Here is a 26323-nt window from a genome sequence, read left to right as displayed (position 1 = left end):
GTGGTCAGCATATTTAAAGCAAGAACGTGTACTTTCCAGTGGAGGTTGGCCAGCCCATTTGCTTTAAAAATGGACAGGCAAGTAACACTTATAATATCAGATGTTAAAGAATATACAAAGTTTTTGTACCCTAAGAAAATTTTACTAAGCTATTCAGTCTATGGTCTCCTTTTATTCACTAATTTTTTTAAAATGTCTTTTTCTTTTCCATAAACCAATATATATTCTTGTAAAAATAAGCAAAGTTGTTTTTTTTTTTTTAAATCTAGCACCTGTCAGAGGCTTATTGTTATTAAAACTGACTTGTTTTAATTGAATGCTTTGTTAATGTTGTGCTAATTTACTCATTTTGATCAATAACCAAACATACCCACATTTCTTTAGTGTCTTTCATCTCTGGTGCTATCTTAAGTAGCCAGATTTTGAGAGAAACTAAATAGGCATCATTAGTTGTCAGGCAGTTTGTACTGCCCGATCCTCATGCACACATCCACCATGCTCGTATCTCTCAACTGTGAGCATGCTGGGTCCCTTGATGAAAGTTCTAGTGCACAAAAAGAATGAAGGAGAAAGTATACAGGAACATTTTAAAGGAAGCAGAGATTCATGAGGAGAGTTGTTTTACTGAAAAGGAGCAAAAGGTATAGAAAGCAAGAGAAAGCTAGTAACGGAAGAAAGAACTGAGTTATAGTGATTGAATCTGCACATGTATTCAATATGACCCCGTCTTCTGACCTTAAAGATCTGCTCATGCTGTCATCACCACTTTCTTTTTACAGTATTTGGAGTCCAATAAAGTAGCAAATGCCATGGGGTTAATTTCCTCTTCAACAGCAACCCTGCCCAGATGTGAGTCCTTGGGTTATTGTTCTGGATCAAGAACAGCTAGCAAATCTGACTTGGCTATGGATTCTATGTGACTGAAGGACTAGGAAAATTCCATGGCTAATCTAAGAACTGAAATCTGTTCTTATTTTTGAATTTTCAACCCAGTCTTACTCCCCTCCATCTGAGGCTAGGCCAGATCTCCTGGTTCTGAGTTGGACCATTGAGATCTCTCATGATTCAGACTCCAGGGTCTAAGCTGATGATCAGTGTGTGACAGAGCACTTAGGTCTTTCTGACCTACCACAGAGAGGAAATGGAGGTAAAGCTCCCTCCACAGCTGCCCAAGACCTATGCCTGCTTCTTTGGCCCTGGTCACTCAGCAGTAGAATGCAAGACAGGCCTGCTTTCACCAGCCATACCCTTCAGGTTTTGAACATTGTCTAAGAACCGGAATAAACTGGCTTGCTGCCTATCTTTGCCCATGGTCCAAAGCTCAGATTGTTATGGTGTGCAGAACCTGGGGTGGGACCCAATCACATCTCCACTTTTACCTAAGGGCAGTTTATCTTCTCTTCCTCAAAGTTACTCTTTACATTCTGCAGGCAAGAATATAGATACTTTAGTGTCTATAGGAAGGCCTGCTGGCATAACTGGTCTTGTGGCTATTGACCATGCAACAGAAGTTGTTTCTTCATTTTGGGAAATTACGCACAACTAAGAATAAACTTGTTCATTCAGAATAGATTTTTAGTCCCACACATCCTGGGGAAAAAAAAAAAAAAAGCTGTTCCTTAGTGCCTTCTCAGTTATTGAAAATAGAACATTCTAGGTAGAGACTCAATTCATTTCAAATTTTAGCTTAATTTTTTTAAAAAACAATATTGGTCTTTAAAAGTAAGGATTTGTATATTTTGAACACTAATCAAATAGCTCAGTTGATGAGACTTGGTGCTAAAGAAGTTGAAGTTGCAGGTTCGTTTTCAAAAAGTGGTTGTTCTGGGTACAGAGCTCAGTGGACCCTATAAGAAGGATCAGAACCTTTTGATTGAAGAGACCCTGCTGTCTCTTAAGCTTTATGTCCTCCCATTGAAAGAAGTTATCCCCTTAATGTCCCCAGAGGGGAGGAGAGGGAGTTGTAACTGGCCCCAGGAGCATCTGCTGCCCCTGCTATGTCCAGGACAGCCCAGTCCCAGGCTTCCTTGCCTGGTCTTACTGATGAACGTGGAGAGAAAACACAGCAGACTGCATGAGAGGACATCCACTGTGGTGTCCTTTTTGTGCTCTGCCAGCTGTCCCTTTCTCTGTGGACAGGGCAGGAGGTTTTATGCTATTTTGCAAAATGATCAGAACTATGCTAGAAGGGTATCCAGAATCTCTTCACACTATCCACATTATTATTGCTTTCTCAGAGCACTAACCTTTCCTCTACATGTACAGCAGTCTGTTAGATTTGAATATCCCCAAAATGCTTTCAGAAAAGTTTTACAAAAAACTAGGGAAAGAGTTAAGGCTATACAGAGCTGGCCCATCATTTACTGTGTGGTGAAGCATTTCGGTTTAATTACCTAGGTATTTTGCACAAATTGGAAGGAGGGAATGAGGGGCATTTTGTGGTGTTCTGTCTGAGGAATGGAGGCCTGACGTCATTACAGACTTTTCTTCCGATCACACTAGGTCTAAAGGCTAGTTAGCTTCACCGCCTGCTGCCAGCTGCTGCCTTTCCCTACCACGTGCACATATATAACCCAACTGGAGCCTCTATTAGATTAAAATATATACTTAAGAGAGTGAAAGAATGTAAATGAAGTCATGCACATATGTTGGAAAAATAACTTTAAATAGATGCTGATCGGCAGAGGGCCTGTAAGATCCCTTAGATGGGAAAGACATGACAGTGTTTATAAACATCAATTATTTACGTATTACTTCATTCATTTTTTAATATCCCAAAGATATTATCTACATATTTTAATTTGAAATGAAGACTGTAGTTTGTTCAAAGTGCTGCAGTGAGATTATTTTCATTTGGGTTAGCATCTGCTCTCTTCTCTAATGAATTTCCTTTAGTTATGGGAATTTGACATACTAATTTGAGAAATTTAGAAAATGCACTGTTAGTCTGTGAGTTGGGAGTTCTGAGTTTTAAGTTACTGGCTGTGAGAACTTTGATAAGGCATCTGACATCCTGGTGCATTAGTTTCTACATGTGAAAAAGGGTAATGGAGGGGAAGTGAAAAAAACATCTTACCGACTGAAAAATATATTGTTAAGATAAAAAATGTCTAACATTCTAATATTGGCAGTGTTTTAAATGCAGCTATGCCAAGTCCGAGCATGCCATGAAGGCATGGGCAGGATGTACGCCAGGCCTACCATAATGGTAGAGATTTTTGGGCACTGACTCTGCTTCCTCTTGTCTGAATAGACATGGGGGCAATTACAGGAAAGTGGCTGAGAGCCCAGGACAGAGGAAATAAAGGAAAGGCACAGGCGCAGCCACTCTGACCAGGCATTATGCCATGTTGGCATCATCTTATCTTTATGAAACTATAAGGGCCCTTGGGCAGCTGCCTCATAAACCTTAAGTAATATTAAAAGGGGTTTATATAAGAAATGAATAGGAATCATGAGAATCTGGTAGATCTGGCTAGTTAGAAGTTTGTGGTTGATTAGTCAGATATTTGAGCAGCGATCTGTAGGCATACCTCGGAGATATTGCAGGTTTGGTTCCAGACCACCACAATAAAGTGAGTTGTAATCTTTTTGCTGATGGAAGGTCCTGCTGTCAGTTTTAAAAAACACAACATTTTTGAAGCACAATAAAGGGGAGCGCAATAAAACAAGGAATGCCTGTATTATTTGATATTAAGGAGAAAATGATTTTTCATTTGTATGGATGAAAGGCTCCATTCAAGAGAGAGCCATTGTGGGTCAGATGTGGAAGATAGTTAGACACTAAAGAATTGTTAATGAAACACTCCTCGTGTGTGGGTGAAGGCTCATAAAACTCTCTCTACAGCACTGGGATGCGTTCCAGCGTCAGGTAGATATGAGTGAGGCTGATTTTGCCACGATTAGCAGAGTTACTTGAAAAAGGAAGAAAACATGGTCTTACTCTTGGATCTGAGTCTGTAACTGAGTTTCAGCTCAGCTGCAATAAAGCGCTCCAGGGCGCACCAAAATGCTCTGTATTCATTGAAGGTTCCTGTTTGTCTCTTCCAGCTTCTGCTTCCTGCTCCCGGTACCTAATTTCTGCTCCTGCCTTCCACTTTCCTCCTAATGTGAGCTCAACTTTCAGTTTTTTCTCAGGTTCTCCCTTCTATTCACTGGGCTGCACCCCTCTCCTACAGTGTGTTCTGTGTGTGTGTATAATGGAGGCGAGCTCTGTAGCCCTCCATCCCCCATTAGCTGAATAATACCCATTTCCTCCTATACCATATGAAATTTTTCGCCTGCTCTGTCCTTACTGACCACAATGAATACTTATTCTCCTAAGTCATGTTAAAAAAAAAAAAAAATACAGAATCCACTCTGCAGCTGAAAAAGATTTTCAATCTGATAAATACATGTCTTATTACTTTTATATTATGTGAATTGTGATTTGTACAGGCTCCCTTCAGTGACATCAATTGTACTATTATACCCAATTATTCTGCATTTTAATGTATTTCCTGCTTACGAGACAAGGGCCTAGTTTTTTTTAGAGAAACCTAATTAAACTATGCCAGGACATCTCCACTTAGGTCCTATCTTGTTAGAAATGTCCATGTAACAAAAAAAGAATTCTGAGCTCCAAATAATGCCTTAATTACTTCTAACAGCATTCAGTACAATAACATTTGGTCTCATTTAAATACCTTTCTCATGCTTGGTAAACTAGGTTGTAGCCTATGGTCTTTGATTTGGTTTTTCTTTTAGGGCCCTACCCCTAGGAATGGAGAAGGGTGCTCTTTTGGAGCCATTTCCATTCAGTTCTGCTCCTTCATTCTTAAATTCTTTGGTGCTATTTGGGAATTTCATACTAATTTTATTAAACTCCCTTTTATAGATCTTTCTCTTTAATTTCATTTTATGTCTGTTTTCTACTTTCACTTGCTATCTAAATCTACTTGGAAAACCATTCCTATTTTTTGCTTTATCTCCTAGGGAATCATGTGGCAAGTGAACTGGCAGTCTAAATTATTTATGTGTCTATTTTCAAGTTTTTAAATCAAAATTCTGTCTTGCCCATAACCTGGCTTATTTTCACTTACCTTAACCATTCAGGGGCTGGGCCTTGGGATTAATTTGCATTATTTATCACCATACTAGTGTTGGCAGTCAAGGGACCACCAAGGTATCTGTGAGAGCTTCCTGGCTACCTTAACCTAAGTGACTTCCATCTTTACTGATTGAGTATTTTTGTTGGGGCAAGTCAAGAGTTAACATACAACTAAAGACTTGTTACCCCCACACCTAGTAGCCATGTAACCATTTCTTATTGTGTGAAAACTTACAGTTTTGGAATTCTGGCTTTCATCAGTGCTAGAATACCAAGTATTTTATGTTCTTTAGAGTTGGGTTTACCAGGTAGAACAGCTGAGCTCACCCCACCCTATTCCACCCTTTACAAACAGTTCATGATTCCCAGTCTGTTGTGACTTCCCATTCCCCATTGCCTTAGTTTTATTCTCCACATTTTTTTTTTTTTAAGATTATAGAACCTATAGCTTTATTGGACTATGCTCTCTTCTGGAATCCTAATAAAATAGTTTGTATGCCTTTTAAATTGTTCCATTGATGTGTCAGTTTTGACTTATTTTAAAAGATTAGGCCTAGCGAATTGAGCAAGTCAGGATTATAAGCAGAGAGTTCACTAAAAGATTCTTTATCAAAGTGTCTTTTCCTAATTCTCAAAGCCAAATACTCTTCCTCTGCTTGAAATTTATCCCTTTCAGAATTTGTTCTTATAAAAGTCTGTCCTGGTTTTACTTGGCACTTGAATCAAACAGTCAAACTACTTCTGCGTCTGATGACCTTTTCTCCTAATTTCCTGTCTGCAGAAAAATTTTGTGTATACTGTTTTTTATGTGTGGTGGCTTGTCTAAGCCTTTCTCTGCAGTCCAGCCCTAGTGTCACCCATCTCAGTGGCTGCAACACTTAGGGCAGCCAGACAATCTGAGAATGTAACTCAAGAAAGCCTCTTGGCTTTAAAGAGTCATCAGGTAGAATCAGAGCAGACTTAGTGTTCCTATGAGAATTGACAGACCAGGTAAGGGAGCCCTTAGATAACAAAGTAAATCTCAAGGCCCACCTCAGCATAATACTAACTCATCACTGCCTATACTAGTTAAAGTTATCCTTTTCCTTTTTCTAGAAGTTTCAGGTACCTGCAAGAGAGACCTGTGTGGAATGTCAGAAGACAGTCTACCCGATGGAGCGTCTATTGGCCAATCAGCAGGTGTTTCACATCAGCTGCTTCCGTTGCTCCTACTGCAACAACAAGCTTAGGTGAGCCAGACCAAAACAAACCATCTCTCTGTCAAGTTGCACCTGCAGAGGGGGTCTTTAGCCTTTCGAGCACTAGCAGCTAAGTGCTAATAGTGTGCTATTAGTTGAAGGTCCCTGAAAAATGTAAAAAGTACCATTTAGAGACAAGTATTTCATATCAAATGATAGTAGTGTTTGGAACTTTTCGTTACATTGATATGTTAATTTACATGCTAGGACTGAAGCTTAAGTAATAGGGTTGCTGATAAAACCCCATGTGACCAAATTTAATGGAGTGTTTTTGTCCTGAGCACTGTATGAATGGTAATGATAGCAATAATAATAGACTCTGAAGAGCATGTATTTTTCTGTATGTTGAATTATTTTTTTCTGAGAAAATTATCATTATGTATCATTTCTTCCAAATAATTCAAAGTATGGATATAAATGTGCAAATTGGGGAAATATTCCATATTAACTCATTTTAACCATAGAGTCTAGAAAAGGGAGTAACCAGGATGAATCGTCCAGATTTCTTTCCAGGGCAAGCATCCCTTCTAAAATACTCTTGAATGATGTCCTGTGGGGTTGATGGCTCACCACAACTAGTTTCAGTGTTAGATAACTCTAGCTCAATAACTTTCCTTTTCTATTGAGCCAAAATGTGCCTCTCTAACTTGCACTCACTGGTTCTTTTTCTGCCCACTTTAGTATTTTTTTTCTCCAAAGTACATTTTTCTGAATTCTTGAATTTTTATATTTCTTCTGTGGAAATACTGCTGTTTTTATATATTCTTTAAAATTGTAACCCTTCTAGAGATACCAAATCTCCTCGAGACCTGTTTAGTACTGACATATTAAGGTAGAATTACTTCCTGGCTATTGCTCACCCTTCTTTTAGTAACCATAGCTTACTTTTGTTCAGTCACTAGTATCTATTGAGTACTAACTGCTTACAGCTCATTGCACCCATTCCAGTAGAGATGTGCTTTTAAATTCAAACACAGCTGGGAAACCAGGAGGAAAAAGACTCAACTTTTTATAAAGGAATATCATTATAAGTAGTTATGGGTTATAAATACTTAGAAAATATGTGAGTGATCAGAGCTAGGTGGGATCACCTAGGGAAGACTTCCTGAATGAAGTCATTTTTTTTTTTAACAGTTTTGACAAAGGGGAATGAAATCATTTGAAAATGGAAGCATGTACCAGGTAGAAGAATGTCTTGTGAAGATTCAGGTCTGGAAGCGAACATGTTTTTTTATAAGGATAAGTGAGCAAAGAGAATCCTAGGTGATTGATGAGCTTTTAAAGATATTTTTCTCACTTAGCATCTTCTGAAAATATTGGAATTGCCAGATTTCAGCCTGTTGGTATAAATAGAAGTACACGAATTTATTAACTTGATACTTTTTTTTCTTTTAACAACAGTCTAGGAACATATGCATCATTACATGGGAGAATCTATTGCAAGCCTCATTTCAATCAGCTCTTTAAATCAAAAGGTAACTACGATGAAGGCTTTGGGCACAGACCACACAAGGATCTATGGTCAAGCAAAAATGAAAATGAAGAGATATTGGAGAGACCAGCCCAGCTTCCAAATCCAGGGGAGACTCCTCAGAGCCCAGGGGTAGAAGATGCACCCATTGCTAAGGTGGGTGTGCTGACCGCAAGTATGGAAGCCAAGGCTTCCTCTCAGCCAGAAAAAGAAGAAAAGCCAGCTGAAACCAAGAAGTTGAGGATAGCGTGGCCGCCCCCCACTGAACTTGGCAGTTCAGGAAGTACATTGGAGGAAGGGATCAAAGTATCCAAGCCCAAATGGCCCCCTGAGGATGAAATCAGCAAGCCTGAAGTTCCAGAGGACGTAGATCTGGATCTGAAGAAGCTAAGACGATCTTCTTCACTGAAGGAAAGAAGCCGCCCCTTCACTGTAGCAGCTTCATTTCGAACCACTTCAGTCAAGAGTCCAAAAACCTTGTCCCCACCTTTCAGGAAAGGCTGGAGCGTGTCGGAGCAGAGTGAGGAGTTTGTAGGAGAAATAGCAGCAGGAAGGAAGCATGAGGAAAATGCCAACAACTCTGAGAAGAATGGGAGTGTGGGGAAAATAACCTGGCAAAATAAGGACTCTAAAGGAGGGGAGGCAGGTTGGAGAAATAAGGAAATTCGTGGTTTTGAGATGGAGAGTGAGAATCTTGTAGAAAATGGGGCAAACTTAGATAAAGATGATAGAGACCTTTCCAAACAGCAGTCTCCACTAGAACCCAAGTCTCCAAATTGGTCCAGCTTTGCAGACAATACATCTACTGAAGAATTCACTGCTCAGAATCAAAAATCCCAAGATATGGGAGTCTGGGAGGGAGATGTAGTCAAAGAGCTGTCTGTAGAGGAACAGATAAAGAGAAATCGGTATTACGATGAAGATGAGGATGAGGAATGACAAATTACAATGGTGCTAGGCCTTACATTTGTGTTAGTGTTAGTGAGCCACTGCCCTGTATCAGAGTGATGCACGTAAACAGTTGTCTTAGCATGAACTGTAATTTATGTGGAAGTAATTTTGGGAAAGAGTTCTTGCTTCAAAAAAATCCCATACTGCAGCTTATCTCTAAATGCTAGAGATAAAATTACCTAAATCCTCTATTTTAGCCATGATGATACACATTAAGTGCTTTAAGGTTTTATGGGGGTTGAGGATTTTCCAACGAATATAGTCCACATTCCACTGTATTCCCAAAAGGCAATATGAAAATAGATAGATGATTAATAATTCAATTATTATTACACTAAAAATTCAATTATGGAATTAGGCAACATACAGAAAGGATTTAGGGGCCTAATCATTATGACTGAACGCACTTTAGTATAAAGGGCACAGTTTGTATATTTTTAAATGAATATCAATTTAATTATTTAGTATTCATCTGTTAAGAGATCAAATATTCTGTCTTTTAAAAAAATTTTTTAGGTTAATTTTCTTACTCTGATATATATGGAAAATTTATTGCTTTGCATCTTGCTCTCTAAACCACATCCTGAACTGGATTCTTGAGATATAACATAACCATCTTTTTGAAGCACCTTTTGAGCACCTTTGGTGCTTGGAGAGATCCACTGTCTCCCAGATAAGCTATGGTATTTGCCATTGAGTTTGTTATACCGCAAGTGATTGCTTTCTTCTCCGGTGGTTATCTGTGCTTCTCATAATTTACTGAAAGCTGCAATATTTTTATAAGATTTTTTTTATATTGCTGTTCGCCATGTTGCATGTTAGAGCAAAATGAGAAATTTAATAAAAGAATAACAAACGCCTTAAACCACTTGAGCTCCAACCCCCAAACCCTATATTTCACCTCTGATATTCCCTTTCTGGGACACTTGTTTTTAAATTCCTATCAGCTCTGAAACATATTGATTTTTATGGCAGACAGTATTCCCAGGGTGCAATTAAACCAATTATAGGCCTTTATGGGGGCGGGGGGGGGTTCTAGAATAAAGGCTTTGGAACATTATAAACTTGAGTACATTTGTTGTACATAACTGATATTTCAAATTGTATGTGGGGAAGAGAGGTTTTAAGCTATAGGTTTTTCATTGTACTACAGTTTTAGAGACTTAGCTCTTAATATTTTTTAGAGATGTAAAATATTCTGCTTTCTTACAATCTTGCTTAGTCTGAAACATTTTTATTCAATAAAGCTTTTAATTTACATTTGAACTTTTCAATGTTCCTTTTCCATTATTATTTTACATTGTTACAGTCTCTCAGGATCTACTTTTTTACCTTAGCAGTTTGGGCAGAGAACTATCTGATGTGGTTTAAAGTGAAGGACTATGAGTATATCTCACCACTAGGTGGTGGTGTTGGGGTGATTTGGGGCTTTATCCTTCCTGAAGGAAGACAAATTTTTCTTGAAAATTGAGAGCAACTTGGCAAGAGAATTAGTGTGTACATTCAAAATGAGCCGTTTGTTTTACCAATTCAAAATTCAGTGGTGGTTTTTTATTGTTAATTGTATTCAACATTTAATAATTTACCTTACAGTTATGCCTAACATGCCAAATGGAATTTCCAAATGCTTCTGCTGAGAATGGACTTGTTTTCCACTCTGCGCAGAGGTATAGTTGGTTGATTTCCTTGCCTGTAGAGGCAACTGCCCCAAATGTTAAAGCTTTTTTTTTTTTCTTTCTTTTTTTTTTCTTTTTAATGGGAGTATGGATTTCCTTGGAGATAGGCATGATTTTCGAGTCATCTGTTATATTTTACAGGGGCACTGTTTGTTCTAGGTTCTTGCCTGGTCTTCTAAATGGATGGCAGGATACTATTTTCTGCTCTTGGCCCCACCACAGGCTAAAGTCATTTAGAAAGCCTTGTTCACTGAACAATTATCCAGAAGCTCCTGCTGACATTCGTAAAAATATCCAGTCCTGGCTTGAATTTAGTTAACTTTACTTGTGACTCACTACTACTCTAACCCATCCACATGATACAACAGCTGAGTTTATTCAAATAAAGTCCGAATGCCTGTGGCTGACATTTATGAATATCAGTTGAGTGTGTCGCCATATTATCAAATACGTGGGAACTGAGATTACATTTTGGAGAACCCTTTTCTATGCCTTTCAAGGGCTAATATAGACATAAGAACCGAGTGTAGAAACAGGATTGGCTCCATTTCAATATAATAAAAGGATGTCCTTTCAGAGAATGACCAAATAACAATAAACATTTTTAGAAAACAAAAAAAAAAAAATGACAGCCATACAAAAAAAATGTTTATTATTTATTCTCTTGGCTTTTCTGAATAAAGGCAACTTGTTTGGACTTAGTATGTCACTAGTGGCAATAGGATGATGTTTTTCATTGGTGAAGCAGGAAAAGGGACAAACTTGGGATCTGAGTTAGGTAAGGAGACTCTTCATAACTGCTACAGACCCAACTTAGTTCCACTAGCTTGCTGGTGGGATCACTCCTGGCCAGAATGAAAGCTGCACCACGTTTGCTTTGTCAGTAACGTTTTATAACAGCCAAGAGGTCGAGAAATGATACAAATATGTTTTTCTGGGGATAGATTCTGAGACCAAGATCATTGTGTGTTGATTGCTGCATGCCAAGTTAGCATATTCTGTTCTTTGGGGCTCTGATTTGAATTCCCATGGAATCAGGGGGAGTGTACTACTTTTACATTGTATCTTGAATATTAGGGTGGTTACCTCTAAGCTGTTGCTAGGTTTGGACGAAAATGGTTACCGGCAGTGGTTCTCAGGCCAGCAGCAAAGGCATCATCTATGAATTAGAAATGAGAAATGCAAATCATTGGCCCTACCCTGAACCTCCAGGAAACTTAACAACCTCTCCATGTAAAAGATGAGACAAGTTAATGCCTGAGCTGGGACACACTAAAGTTTGAGAACCACTGAGCTAAAAAGCAAACCTAGTCTATTCCTTAGAATGGCTGCTGTTTTTTTCCTTTTTCCTCTCTTCGAACTCTTTAACTTCTGGGTAAGCATGCCATACTAAAGAATTACTTTATCTGTCGTTAGACAAGAGGCAGAGATTTAGTTCTTTGAATCTTTCTTAAGACCATTCGAGTTAGCCTCTGGTGGTGGAGAGAAGTAGGTGGGATCAGCTGAGGTGGTGAGATAAGCCCTAGTGAGAGGGGTTGGGAGTAGAGAGATGGGTATGGCCTGCCTGGGAGCGGGGAGCAGCTTTGAACGTCCTAGACTGAGGAAGAGGAACGTTTGCATAAGGGAGCTAGGCCTGAAATAAGGGGTGTGGCCGTAGTTGGACCGGCGAGAGAGAAAGAGGAGAAGCTTGGCCGAAACCGGCAGCAAAAAAGGGCGGGGCCAGAGTTGCGAGGCCTGTGGGGGTGGGGCCAAGGCTGGCCGGAGGCGGGGCTGGGGCGGAGTGGGAGGCTCGGGAAGGTGCGTAGCCAGGGCTGGAGGGCGGAGTCCCAAAACGAGGTGGCCCGGGAATCTGCTATGAGTGAGGTGGGCGGGGAGGCGAGATGGGCGGGGAGGCGAGATGGGCGGGGAGGCGAGATGGGCGGTGAAGAGGCGCGGCCCAGCGGAGCGGGCGGCTGAGACGTGCCGGGGACAAGAAGGGGCCGGAAAGGGGGTGGCCGCCGGTTCGACCCCGCCCCGGGGCCGCCCCACCGCGGGTTCCGTTGGCTGCTGCGGCGGCAGCTGAGGCTGTGGCGGCGGTGGCCGCGGGGCGGGCGTAAGATGGCGACAGCGGCGGCGGGCGCCCTGGGCCTGCTGTGGGGCTGGCTGTGGAGCGAACGCTTCTGGATGCCCCAGAACGTGAGCTGGGCGGACCTCGAGGGGCCGGGCGACGGCTACGGCTACCCGCGGGCCCGGCACATCCTCTCGGTGTTCCCACTGGCGGCGGGCATATTCTCTGTGAGGCTGCTTTTCGAGCGGTGAGAGCCTGCGAACGAGCGGCGCGGAGGGCCGGGGGCGCAGGCCGGTGGAGCTGCTGCAGGGGAGAGGCCAAGGACCGGAAGCAGACCTGCTGGGGAAGCCCGAAAGCGGGGGGCCGGGGGAGCCTGGGCCGCCGCGCGGGGCGCACGGAGGGTGGCCGAAGTGGTCGTGGAGCCTAAGCAAAGACAGTCTGGGCGTGGACAATGAAAGAGTGAGAGTCGAGAGGGAAGCTGGGCCCATTCAATTTTAGATCCCGGAGGTCGTTTGGGGGGGGCGGGGGTCTTATAGGCCTCCTCTCAACCTCCAAGGATTTTGCAGACGAGGAAACAGGTTGAGTGTGAGCTGTGGCCCAGAACCTTAAGCGAGGAACAGGAAAGGGCCACGAGAACCCGAGCTAGTTGGGGCCGTGGAAGCTGAGGGGTCACCACCAGACAGACGTTCCAACCAGAGGAGTGGATTCACGGGATTCAAAGATTTGTGAGTTTTGAGAGTTGAGGGAAGCAGGATTAGTTAGGCCCTAAGACTTGGTTTGTCAGCTCATAGACGCGCACGCGTATGTGTGTGTGATTAAATAAAATTCCCCCAGAGCCCGTATGAGAGTAGAAATCTGGTAGGAGTGTGGTGTGGTGGAGCCTGCGGGTTCCAAAATATGGAAAGGGGTCAGATTAGTTGCAGAACGGGCCTTGGAGGCCTGAGATGGAAGGAGGAGTGGTCATCTGCAAAGGATGGAGAGCCCTAGGGCTCATTAGAGAACTGCTGCATTGAGCCAAACTTGTGAGTTTAACAGAATCACAACATACTTTGTCCCTCCCCGTGCTGTTGGGAAAAATGATTTCATCTTTCTTTGAGTGACTGGATCGTATCTACCGTTTAAGATAAAGATATTCACTAAGGACTCGATGTGGTGATTTTGTGGATAATGTGGACTTGTGGGTGATTTTGATCAAGCGTACTCACTCCGGAAAGGAGACTTCTTTCCAATAGGTCTCAGGTAATGAGGGTGGCACTTTGACATCCTTTGTTCGTTTGGCCTTTATCTAGAGCAGGAATGCGCTCAGATGAAAATTCCTTGCAGATAAAACAATCTGTTCCTCTAAGAAAAATTAATACTATCTGTTTTGGATTAGTTCTTTGATTTGCCTACTATTTCTGACAATCTTTTTTAAATAATATTTGTTATGTGTAGCTAGCTGGTCATTCATCCACAGTGTTTGTATATTGTCATCAGAATGCTCTGACGGACTTCAGGTACAAAAATAAAGATGCTTTTAACTGAAGCAAATGAAACCCCAAACTCGAAATGCCTTTTGTGGATCCTTGGGAATTTAGTGCTGCAGTTTTTAAAGTATAGTCATTGTATTAATATTACTGGGGTGGAAACACAAACCACTTGTCTCTCAGGGGTAACCTTGATCCAGGTACTGTTTACCTTAGCATCTATATATGAAGATTGAAAAAAAAGCAAGACAAAGGAAGGACTAAAAAGGAAAATACACAATTCAAGACCAAAAAAAAAGTTCATTGTCTCAGGAAAAAATTCTGATGAAAGCATACTCTGATATATTTATATGCTTCTCATATAAATATATGCCAATAAATATGGAAATTTCTCCACGTTAGTGATAAGATGAAGTAACTTGTTGCTTATAAACACTCATTTTATATAAACATACATATATCTTCAGATTTCCAAAGAGCTCCCCCAGATAACTTAAGATTATATATCCCCTGGCAGAGCCACTGGAAAAGATCCTTTACCTGTGGGAATTCTATCTGAATGTTTCTATGGTGCTCCAGTGTCAGGGGAGTAGGGGTGGATGGGAATACTGAGCTGAAAGCATTCTGGTATGATATATCTTGGCTAGTAAGAACAGTACCTTGTACATCTCATGTTTGATCTTAGGAAAGTTTAACCCTAGAAGCAGTGTCGCTATTTTGTTTCTCTTTAAGACCTACTACTTTAGTTAGCAATAAAATTGACTACTGGATCACCAGTTCTTCTCTTGTTGCACTGGTCTTCCATAAAGGTAATAGGAGCCACTCTTAGAATTTAATAAAAGATATTTCAGAAATATTGCTGCAGAAATATCCCTGCAGCTTTTCGAAGTTTGCATACTCACCTGGGAGAAGAGCTAGAACCAAGATCTAGATAATTTTCCCCAGCCCTTGCCACTGTATAATGGTGCCATCTTTTTCCTGTTCCTAAACTCCCTTTCAAGGGTTAAGATTTAACCTCCTGTTCCTAATATTCTGGGATTTGGAGAACAAATCCATGCCCATCTTATTCTTGGTTACTTAATGTGTTTGACTTGAACTTTACATTCTTTTTGTTTCAAATTGTCCTGCATATTTTAATGAATCTTACACTATGCCCTTTGATAAACTGTATCTGTTTGTGTTGTTTTAAGACTCTCCTAAAGAATAAATATAGAGTTTACAATTTGGTCTCACTTTCTTTTCCTTGTCATCAACCGCAATGAGCATTTATGTTTTAAGTTCCCACATTCCCTGGAGAACTGCAACCTTATCTAATAGGGATGTCTTGAAAAGCTATCAAACCATAAGTAAAGTGTTTATATCTAGCTAACGATTTTGCTAAAGAACTGCAGATAGGAGAAAATTACCTACTGAGGAACAGTGACTTTCTTTTGTGGGCCTCTGCTGACTATTTGCATTATGATGTCCTGCACCTTGCAAAAATGTGTTGGGTGTAGCATATGGTCAGTAAATACTTACTATTTGAGAAAGGTCCACCCTCATCTACTCAGATGATGGGAGGAGTAACCAGAATCTAAATCTTCAGCTTGAAATAGATGTTTGGCTTGATTGAGAGGGGCAAAATTATAATTCCTTTTTAATATCATTTTGATCATTGAGACCTAAGGGAAAGAATGGTTCAAGCTAGATCTGCTATGTCTTACTTAAATTGAATCTTTAAGATAAAATTTTTTGAAATTTAATATCTAGTCCCTTGAGCACTTATTCCTTAGAATCGAATAGGAGCTTGAGACTTAATATTGACACCATCAAAATGATATGGGCTCATTTATTTTGAATATGGCATTACAATAGGAGCTTTATATTGCCGGAAGAAATTTGTTTTGTGAATTATACAAGAGATAGATTAGAGCTCTCCTTGGCCACTCTTCTCTCTCGTTACTTCTAGGGCAACCTCACTTGGGTGTCTAAAGAGCCTTCTCAGTACCATGCTCTCTCCCTGGGGACTGAATGGACTCACTTAGTGGCCTGTCTTGTAACTGGCAACAAGTGTAGTGACTCATTTTTTTGTGTGTACGTTTCATAACCACTCATTTCATCTTCCTCTTGTAAACCTTGCTACCTCCGCTGCCCTTTTTTCCTGTTCTCCCCCACTTTTGCTAAGAAGAGGAAGAACTTTTTTCCTCTTCCTGACAGGTCTGCTGCTCCCGCTCCCAGATCTATGTTATGTCACTGCGTCGTGACCCAATATTAGGAGGTCTTCCAAACAGGAGAGAAAGGCTTTGGGAAGAATGGACATAGCTGCTGACTTAGGCCGTAAGGGAGACTGCCCGTTCCACTGCATCCCTGAAGGTGTTCTGTTGGGTATTATCGAATTGTAAATCATAGAATTAAATCTGGTTTGTAGATCCAGCAGAGCAAGATTGAAAAAGATGGTCACATGACCCTGCCCTTATCTAAGAATCCAACTCTTAGTAAGCTCCAGATAATCAGAAGCCTTATGTGTTTCTCCTCTCTCTGGTAAAACTTTCTCTAGCCCTTTCTGCACAGGGGGTATTGATGCTTTGTAGACAACTCTGAATACTATCATGCCTGAGGTCAGGTTCCTGGCTTATCCCTGGAGACAGTATATTTGGCACTGAAAAAGAAACAGGTCAGATATTTTTGCTTTAGCCACTTCCTGAGTCAGAAAACAGGTCTCCTAGATGAATATAGGAAGAAATTCATGAAAGAGGAGGCAGCAAGTGAAATCTGTACTCTCCTTATAGAGTGAGAAGGCAGAGATAATACCTATTTTGGCTTCCTCTCTAGAGGTATTTTTAGACAGATAAAAGCTGCCTTTTAAAGAATTCACTGAGTTTTGAGCTCTTCTTGCTTCAATCCACTCCTCCTTTATCTTTAGGGAAGTTAATTGAGGTGTTACTGCAAAAGGAGTTAACCATAATCACATCTAGCTAAAAAACAAAAACAAAAAACCTGAAATTAGTTTTCTTAGATATGAAGGCAGTTTTCCTAGATATGAAGAATTCTCCCAGAATTATCTAGAGCTGTGCTGTCCTATACAGTAGCCACTAGCTGGTACAGTAGCTGATAGTTTGGGGGGATTTCAAATGTGACTAGTCAAAACTGACATGTGTTCTAAGTGTAAAGTACACTCTGAATTTCAAAGACATAGTGCAAAAAAAAAGTAAAATGTCTTAATTTTTAACATTGATTACATATTGACATGATAGTAATTTGGATATATCTGGTTAAACAAAGTATATTACCAAAATTAATTTCACCTCTTTTTAACTTTTTAAAATATGGCTGTTAGAAAATTTTAAATTACATATGTGGCTCACATACTCTATCGAGCAGTTCTGATGGTAGTAGTTCAAACAAATACCAATAACCAAGAAGAGAACTGTAATATGGTGTAGCCGTTAGCACATCTACTTTACACACAGCAGGTCCTGAGTTCATGCTCCAGGGGAGCCATAGTCCATTATCTACGGCCATGCCACCCTGAACAAGCCCGATGTCTCATCTTGGAAGCTAAGCAAGGTCGAGCCTGGTTAGTACTTGGATGGGAGACCACCTAGGAAGACCAGGTGCTGTAGGCATAAATAATAATAAAAAAGAGAATTATAATATAAATTCTCATTTGATTCAGTGTTTTAGGACCAAGAGGTTATCAGTCCTAAGTATTTTGGATTATGCTTTAAAAAACAAGTCCTTCTTTAAAAACAGTAAAAATGGGATTTCTAAACTATAAAGCATTTCCTGAATGATTTAAATAGTTATAGTCAATTTTGAGTAATCTTTGATTGACAGTGCCTTTAGCCAAGCTTTGCTCTGTAGTTTTGCTTTTGCGCATATATCTTCTCAATTGAGTAGTTAACGCTCTGTAAACAAACAAGTTGGACAAGTAGTTAAATGTGCATGAGATGTGCAGAGCCCTAATAAGGCAGTGAGACTAATCACACCATTATATTGCTTCTTAAAATTACGGAGTTTCTTAAAAAGGGTATTCCTTGTAGTGTTTAGCTTTGAGTAGTGTCAGCATTTGTAAGAAGTCTCTATTATAGGCACAGAGAGTCTCAAACTGAATCAAATTGCCGCATAGCAAACACCGTACCAAGGATAAAAAAAGTGAGTAAGTCACCCTTAGGAAGAAAATCAGTGGTTAAAATACAGTGTAATAAAAATATGCACAAGGATAAGTTATGGGAGTTTGGAGGAGGCAGACTCAGTTCCTTTGAATGGTTGTTAACTAAAGTATAGGCTTAATGAATGTCTCACTAAGAAACAATTATTTCTTGGACTATGAAGGATAATAAAAACTTCTTAAGAGCTTTTTGTTAACCTTTTTTTCTAATACACTTATTTGGCACGCCCGTATTCGTGTGTTTCTACTTTATGCAAATGCATTAAGTTGTATAATTGCTCATCCGTTTAAAAAAGATAAATATATTTAACGAAAGAAATGTATGCATGTAGTCAGAAAAGGGAGAAATTTAATTTAAACAGCGAGTGTCTCAGGGACTCCCAGCTGTTCTCCAGTGGTACTTGGAGAACTGTTGTTCTATAGCAAATGAAATATTTACTAACTACTATACAATAAAACTACAACCTAGTCTTAAATTAGTTTGTGTCTGTCTGAAGCATTCAAACATACATACTCTAAGTAATTATCTCAAGACTTATTTCCCTTATAATAAGTGTAAGATGTAAGCAGGATCATGGTCCTTCTTTCTCATCACAGTACCAGTAGATAAATTAAATTGCACAGGTATTAGTCATAATATTTGAAGACCCTGTTATAAGTCTAAGTGAAGATAACTTTCCTGCAAGTAGAATAAGGAGTAAGAGATAATTTGGTATAAATACAGTGTGTACATTGTCACGGTTTCAGACGTTATATGTCATAGAGGTCATTTTCTTTTTAGTCTGTTTCTGCTTTAAGCAAATTTGCCAATTAAAAAATATAGTCCTTAAAAAAAACTGCAAAAATTACTTACACACGGACCATGCAAGACACGTTGAATTTGGTGGTGTAAGGGTCCTGGAAAGTGCAGTATCTTGTACACAACAAGCACATATGTGTACAACAGATATATACAACACATTTGCCTGTACATAGTAAAAACCCCATCCTCTTAAGAATTTAGTCAGAAAAATACACTGGCATGGATGCATATGTATAGGGAATATACAAGATAATGAGTGACTGGGAGTCACCAGCACATAGTATTAGTATAATTTAGTAATTCTTAAATTTTTTGTTCTCAGCATGCTTTTTCACTTTTAAAAATTATTGAGGATCTCAAAAGAGCTTTTGTTTTTATGGGTTACATATGCCTATCAATTAAAATTGAGAAATATAAGAAATATATTTGTTATTTCTTTAAAAATAAAAACAGTAAACCTATTACATGTTAACATAAGTAACCTTTTTGAAAAATAATTATATTTAGTGAGAACAGTATTGATTATACATTTTTGCAAATCTCTTTATATTGTCTGGCTCAATAGAAGATAACTGGATTCTCCTCACTAGCTTCTGAAGTCAGTCTCTTGTGATATGTTGTTTTGGTTGAAGTACATAAATAAAAGCTGGCTTCACACAGATATATCATTGGAAAAAGGAAGTATTTTTTCTTTCATACTATACCAAAACACAGGTAGTAGTTTCTTAAAGGTTGGTTGCATTGTGTAATCTGAAACCATACCGATGAGCTTTTCATTCATGTTAAAATTCATTGGTCTATCTTACACTTTGAATGGATATCATGTATTGATTATTTGAAAAATACTGATTCACTGAGTTATGTAGATCTCTCAAATGTAAATACATTTCATTATACAATATTAAAAAATTATATTAGTTACTCTCATTGTAACCAATCTCATCGGAAAGGTCTTGAAGTGTTGGGAAATTGTCAAGCTCAAAAGCAGATGTAAGTTCTTTAAAATTCTAATTTTCACTTGAAAGCTTGAATTTTATCATTGGTAACAATATTTGTTTTTTGAAGTAACAGGCTTATTTCATTCATTTTCAAGAAAATGTTAAATATCAGGTATGAATAATCATAGTTTATCTGTCGGTCATTCTTTCAAGTAAAAATGGCGTTCTTTGAAAAAAAGGGATTTAGTTAAACTTACAACTTAGTCAACCAAGTGCATTTCCTTGAGACACTCATATATATACTTTGGTATGAAGCAAAAGTGCTTTCTGTGTACTTCCCATTTTATCACAGAATACTTTTTAACAGTGTACTCAAGGGTTGAGGTTTAATAAAATTAATCATTTTTATTGCTTCATCAAGGACATTCTTAAGAAACTGGCTTTTTTGTTTTTGTTTTTAACTAAGAATGCAGTGAGGAAAACTACAATAACTACTACAGTTTGGTGCCACTGCCTTAATGTATGCTCAGGTGCTGCAAGTTTTACCCACAAATGCTTTGCACCATCATTGCAAATATCAAGACAGTAACAAAAGCAAATAATGTCTTAATATTATTATGAAAATTGTTTTGACTTTATGAGCCTCCAGAGAGTATCTCAGGAACCCTCTGGGTTCTGCAGACCATACTTTGAGATCTACTGTAATTGAGTGAGATCACCCAGGGTGTGAGAGTAAGAAGATAACCCACATAGAACCCTGAGGAAACACCTTGGTTTAGGAAAAGGAAAAGGAAAAAGAAACCTAAAAGGAGAAAAGAGGTATGATAGCCATACAGTATTTGATAATAGCATTTAATAAGTAGTTACTTACTTTGTCCCAGGTACTGTTCTTAATACTAAACATAGTAACTTTATGAAATAGGCAGATACTATTGTTATCTTCATTTTACAAATGGGAAAACTGAAGTACAGAAAAAGTTAAGTACCTTGTCCAAGGTGACTCAGCTAGCAGTGCATACCAGGCAGTGTAGTTCTATTGCCAGAGAGATAGAGAGAGAAAGCTAGGAAGAGTATGGCAGTAAGGAAGCTAAGAAAAGTATATTTCCAGGAGGAGGGCTTGGCCAATAATATAAGATGGTGCTGAGTGGTCAAGGAAGATACAGGACTGAAAAGCATCTTTTTGATTTCACAATAAGGAGATCATTGATGACTGGCAAGAGCAGATCAGTGGAGTGTAGGGACAAGCCAGATGAGAGAGTGAGGAGGGTTGAGGAATGAGTGGGAGTTAGAAGGGAAGTCAGGAAAAGAGGTCTTCTTCAAGAACTATAGTTGTGAGATGGGAGAGAGCCATTTTAAGATGGGGAAAACATGAGTATGTTTAAGGAGAGAGTGAGGCTGAAGATAATGGGTGGAGGGGAGGAATAAATAGTATGAAATTTCTTATCAGGAAAGATTAGAATAGATCTAAAGCACAGGGATATCAGTTTCAGACAGAGTGGTTCTGATGAGGAAGTTGAAGGCATTCTTCTCTAACCCAGATTCTTGAGAGTCTTGGCTATTTCCACTTCTATCTTCCTCCTCCTTCTGTCTTTCACTGCTGTAACTCGTTACTCTTTTTTAGAGTCTCCATTTGGTGAATGTTACCACAGAACTCCAAATTGCCAAATCTAGTGGGTACTGAAATCCTTTACTTACTTCAATCTCTTCCTCATTTGATAGGACCCCACCTCTGACCTTCTGGTCCCCTAAATTCACTTTTTATGCTGGTTGTTTTCTAAGATTCTGACCTTAGTTCTCTTCTCAATTTATATTCCTTTCTTATGCAGTCACGTCCACCCCCAAAAGTTTAGCTGCCTTTTTTTTTCCCCTTGCTTTAATCCCCACTTCCACCCCTGACCTATGAATGTTGCCATTTCCCCTTAAGAACTGGATCTCTGAAGGCGGGGCATCTCCTCCCACACGCTCTACCACTTATATTCTCATTCTCTTGCTCGCTCTTTTTCTTTCTCAGATCTTGATGTGTATATATCTTACTCAAGCCCCTTTTTCAAGTTTACTTGCCTACTAAACAGTTCCATTTCAATGACCAATGGATACTTCAAATTCAGCATACACACAACTCATCTATCACTCCCACATCTGCTTTTCTTATTCGCTGCTTGGTTGAGGCACCATAACCAGTTTAGTTTCCCAAGCCAGAAACATGGAAGGTTCACTTGACTCTTTCTTTTCTTTTGCCTCTTACATCTATTCAATCACCAAGTCCTGTCAATTTTACTTCCTCAGCATCTCATGAATCTGTCCTTTCTATTTCTACAGCCTTAGTTCAGTGCTTTGTCACTTATAGCATGGATTTTTTTTTTACAATAGCTAATGAGAGTTCTTTACTAATATACAGATCCATTCATCTCTTCTCTGCCCCCAGCCTATAAAGCCTTTCAGTGACTCTCCATCAGCTATTAGATAAAGTTAAAGTTTAGCATAACACACAAGGCATCTGTGATCTGGCCTCTAACCACCTGTATAGTTCTTTACTCCTGTCACTGTCATCATCCCCACCCCCAGTTTATACATTGCACAGTTCTCTAAGTGCACTTCGTTTCTTATCTTAGTTTTAGTACATGCTGTTCCCTCTGCCTTTTTACTTTCTTTTCTTTCCACCCTACGGCAGCCACTCAGATTTTTAATGTGATTGGTTTAATAAAAATTCAATTGTACAGGGAAAGGACTTTCTGAATCTCTGTTCTGTGGGACTCTGCATTTGCCTCTTAAGGGTACATATGTCTCAGGGGAGAATTTTCAAGTGCTGCTTATGTACCTAAGGATTAAAGTCTCTAAACAGACTTCATTTGGCTCTAATAATCTTTATTTAAACATCTCAGCGCTCTCACTCGAGCTCACGTGCGCGCGCTTTCTCTCTTTCTCTCTTTCTCTCTCTCTCTCTCTCTCTCTCTCTCTCTCTCTCTCTCGCCACCCCCCCTCTCTGTGAGGGGAGCTGGAGGAAGAAGCATTCAGGCAGTTTAGTTACTCAATACTCTTCACCTAATGATACACCGTCCTCATCAGTCTGTATAAGACTTTTTTCTTTTTATTGTATTTTTCCCTTCATCTCATTACCTATTTTAATTTCTTTGATGGTTATTTTTCTTTTTATATATCAATTTTGACACTTTATATTTTTCCAAAGATTGATCTAAGCCAATGCTTCCCAACTAAATTATGTTGCTACACACATAGAAAATAATATGTACATTGCACAGAGGGATATATGAGGTCAAAGGCTAAGGGTTTCTGGCTACCACAGGCCCCATAGACCACCCTGAGAACTAAGAGCAATATCTCAGCATAAGTATAGCCCATGATATACCACTTGAGAAGCTCGATCTAGACTTTCTCATATATTTATGTATAGTTCATATCCATAAATGGTGTTCTAGTGAATCACATAGATAGCATTGTTAGTATAGCTCCTGTCTCTGGTATGAAAAAGCAAAGCATTAACTTCACTTTAACTAACCCAGACTTAGCTCAGCTGCTGCCATGTACCTGGAGGGCAAGAAAAGGGCAGAAGGACATGATCTCTACAAAGCAGGACCGATATATTACAATCAACTTGGGTCTTTAGACTCATGTTCCTGGATGCCAAGTGGAAAGGAGCACCTTACCATTATGGACCACTAAGTGCCTCCTTATTCAGCCCTGCAGGCAAAAGGAAGTCTAGTCTTACAAATTATTTTAAAACATAATTGATCCTTGAGAGGACAGAAAATCCCAAGTTTGATTTCTCAGTGTCATCCAGCACAGCAGTTTGTAAACTATGTCAAGAATCCTTTAGTCTTAAAAATTATCAAGGACCTCAAGAGTTTTTGTTTATATGGATATCATCTATCAATAGGTACTGTTTTAGAAATTAAAATGGAAAAAAAATTAATATATATTTATTAATTCTTTTACAAATGAAAATACGTTGATTATATTGGTAATATAACTAATGCCTTATGAAAAATAACTATTTTCCAAAACAAAAAAAATTTGAGAAGAATAGCATTATTTTATATTTTTGCAAGTCTCTTTACTGTCTGGCAGCTGTATTCTCATGTCAGCTTCTGCATTCAGTCTTTTGCAATATGTCATGTAATCTGTGGAAGATTCCATTGTACACTCATGAGAGAACGAGAGAGAAAATAATTATTATGAAGTTACAGAATTATTATGAGAATAGTTTTAACCTTGCAGACCTCCTGAAAGGGTCTGTGAGACCCCTGGGAGTCTCCAGAGTATGCTTTGAGAAGTGCTGATCTAGTGGAAAGGATGAATACCCGGCTCTTTGTCTGGAGTTTGACAACCTAAATACTTATTTTATAAGTTATACTAAATGCCAGGTAAATGATGTAGAATGAATGCATGATCAAGTCTGAACTTTCTCAAGAGTTCTGATTGAAAATAATTTACTTTCTTCATTAAGATAATTCATTAAGTGCATAAATAAATCTGTGTATTTAATTTCTTTTACCACAGAAAAATTCTTTTTCAACCATAAGTCTGTATTTTTGGATTTGGGCTTCGTGATATAGTACAAAATAGATGCCCATTAAATATTTGTCAAATACATAAATTTTCTTAGGGTTTGTACAGCTGTAGCTGACCGCCAGTAGCTTTATGTCTTTCATTGAACTCTGAATTAATGAGGGCAGGATGTGAGCTAATGACAACTGTAGGGACATTAAGTTCACTCCAAAGTCCAGATAATAAAAAAATTATCTTGGCTCCACCCAAGTGAGCAGAGTACAAACCTGTCCCTGTTGTATGAAAGAGGACTTCTTGGTCTTTTTGCCTTCTACCATAGATACCATCAGGGAGTTCTCAGACTGAACTGTTTACTAGGTGTCAGGTACTGGGCTAAGCATGCCTCATGTGTCATTTCATCTTTAAAATGAACTTTCACAAAGTCTCTTAGCTGGTACAATCTGTCTAATTCCAGTGCCTTTAGTCACCTGAATGCTTCTGGATTAAGTAAGAGACCTAGATTGGGGGTAAGAGTCAGAATTGGAAAGGCTGGATTTTGGTTTTGGATCTACCTCTTCATATAATTAATGTAGATGAGAGGAGACAGAGAGAGACGATTCAGTGATCTTGTCTCTGATATGGCACCAACTCAATGGTGAAGAATGACTGCTTTAATTACTCTTCTGGATACTGATCAATCCTGGGTCCAAACTGACCTCCAGTAGAGCAAGGGTGGGATTTGCTGGACCTGTCACTTCTCAGTTACTGAGCAACTACTGAGCACAGAACCTCGGTAGATACAAAAGCAGTATTCTTTATGTATTCTCTGTGTTCACAATGAGTTTAAACATGAATGAAATCTTAAAATATTTGTACACAGAAAATATACCAGGAAATGTATGTTAAAGTATCTACTATCATTGGCCTTTGAATGTAACTTTTGTTCCACCTGTGTAAAAGAGAGGAGAGAATAGATTTCAGTGGCTAACTTTGTGTCCTGAATAAAATATTTCCCCATGGCTCAAGAACTTTGGTGATAAGGGTAAAAGAACTTTCTATAGAGGAAAATGATAAACAAAGTTTCTTAGTCTCCTCCCTTAGAGATAAATTCTGGATTCAAATGCAGACCAAGAAAATAGGTCAAGAGCACTCCATCTTACGTCTCCCCTTCATAATTTCATTATGGGACTCCCTAAGATGCTAAGAGAGCTAAACTTGGTTTTGACTTATCCTCAAAGTGGCTTATAGAGCTTTTCCCAGAGCTGAGTGGTGCTCACAAAACTCTATGGTTGTGGAGGAACAGAAGATCTTTCTTGAAGAACCAGGAACTAGTTTCTCAATTTTCAAAGATATAAAAGTTAGAAATTAACTGCAACCAATGGTCATACTATGGAATCTTAGATATAGAAAAAAATCTTAGAAATCATTTCGTACAACCTATTTTAGATGATGAAACCAAGACCCAAGGTTTAAGTGACTTGACCATTTATTTGACTTATTATTAGTAGTAGATCTGGGATGAGAACTGAGTAAATAGGTAATTTCCTTTTCACTTTTACTAGTTTCCTGATTTCTTTCTTCAGGGCTCCTGAAAGTAAGTATTTCCATAATCTTTTTATTAGGCAAGAAGGTGGCTGTGACCCAGGATACTTGTATTTAGGAAGAGCTCAGTCTCAGTTTTACTTTTCCCTCCAATTAAGATCAAGATGATCCTTCAATATAAGGAAAGCTGTTGAGCACTTCCCTTGTGCCAGGCTTCATATATGTGTTATCTCATCGAATGTACAAGATTCTCGTAAAGTAGACCAGTACTTCTAACATTTTAATGGTCATATGAATTACCTGGGGATCTTAGTAAGGCAGATTCTGATTTTGTAGGTCTGGGATGGGGTTCGAGATTCTGCATTTCTGAAAAGCTTCTAGGAAAAGCCAATAATGCTGTTAGTCTATGGAACTTATGTTGAGTAGCAAGGATGTTGATATTATCTT

At 39.0% G+C, this 26323-nt stretch overlaps 2 protein-coding genes and 1 pseudogene across 3 annotated transcripts in view; all 3 read left to right on the top strand.

The window, feature by feature from the left end:
- LIMA1 (LIM domain and actin binding 1) overlaps window positions 1-10015 on the top strand; it is a 74813-nt gene extending 64798 nt beyond the window's left edge. For both annotated transcript variants that reach the window (XM_011368318.2, XM_023535420.1), the window contains 2 exons: window positions 6185-6318; window positions 7729-10015. In XM_011368318.2, coding sequence (XP_011366620.1) covers window positions 6185-6318; window positions 7729-8737 — 1143 coding nt within the window. In that variant the 3' untranslated portion in view covers window positions 8738-10015. The remainder of the gene's footprint in view (window positions 1-6184; window positions 6319-7728) is intronic.
- A 2385-nt stretch (window positions 10016-12400) lies between these two features.
- The window catches only part of CERS5 (ceramide synthase 5), a 24501-nt gene continuing 10578 nt past the window's right edge, over window positions 12401-26323 (top strand). Inside the window, exons 1-2 of the mRNA XM_023535403.1 lie at window positions 12401-12720; window positions 13907-13968. Of these exons, the coding sequence (XP_023391171.1) occupies window positions 12523-12720; window positions 13907-13968 (260 nt within the window). The 5' untranslated portion in view covers window positions 12401-12522. The remainder of the gene's footprint in view (window positions 12721-13906; window positions 13969-26323) is intronic.
- On the top strand, window positions 17428-17543 carry LOC111744795 (annotated as a pseudogene).

The sequence above is a fragment of the Pteropus vampyrus genome, unplaced genomic scaffold (genome assembly GCF_000151845.1).
Source record: "Pteropus vampyrus isolate Shadow unplaced genomic scaffold, Pvam_2.0 Scaffold140, whole genome shotgun sequence".
Classification (NCBI taxonomy): Eukaryota; Metazoa; Chordata; class Mammalia; order Chiroptera; family Pteropodidae; genus Pteropus; species Pteropus vampyrus.
This window is presented reverse-complemented; position numbering and strand designations above follow the sequence as displayed.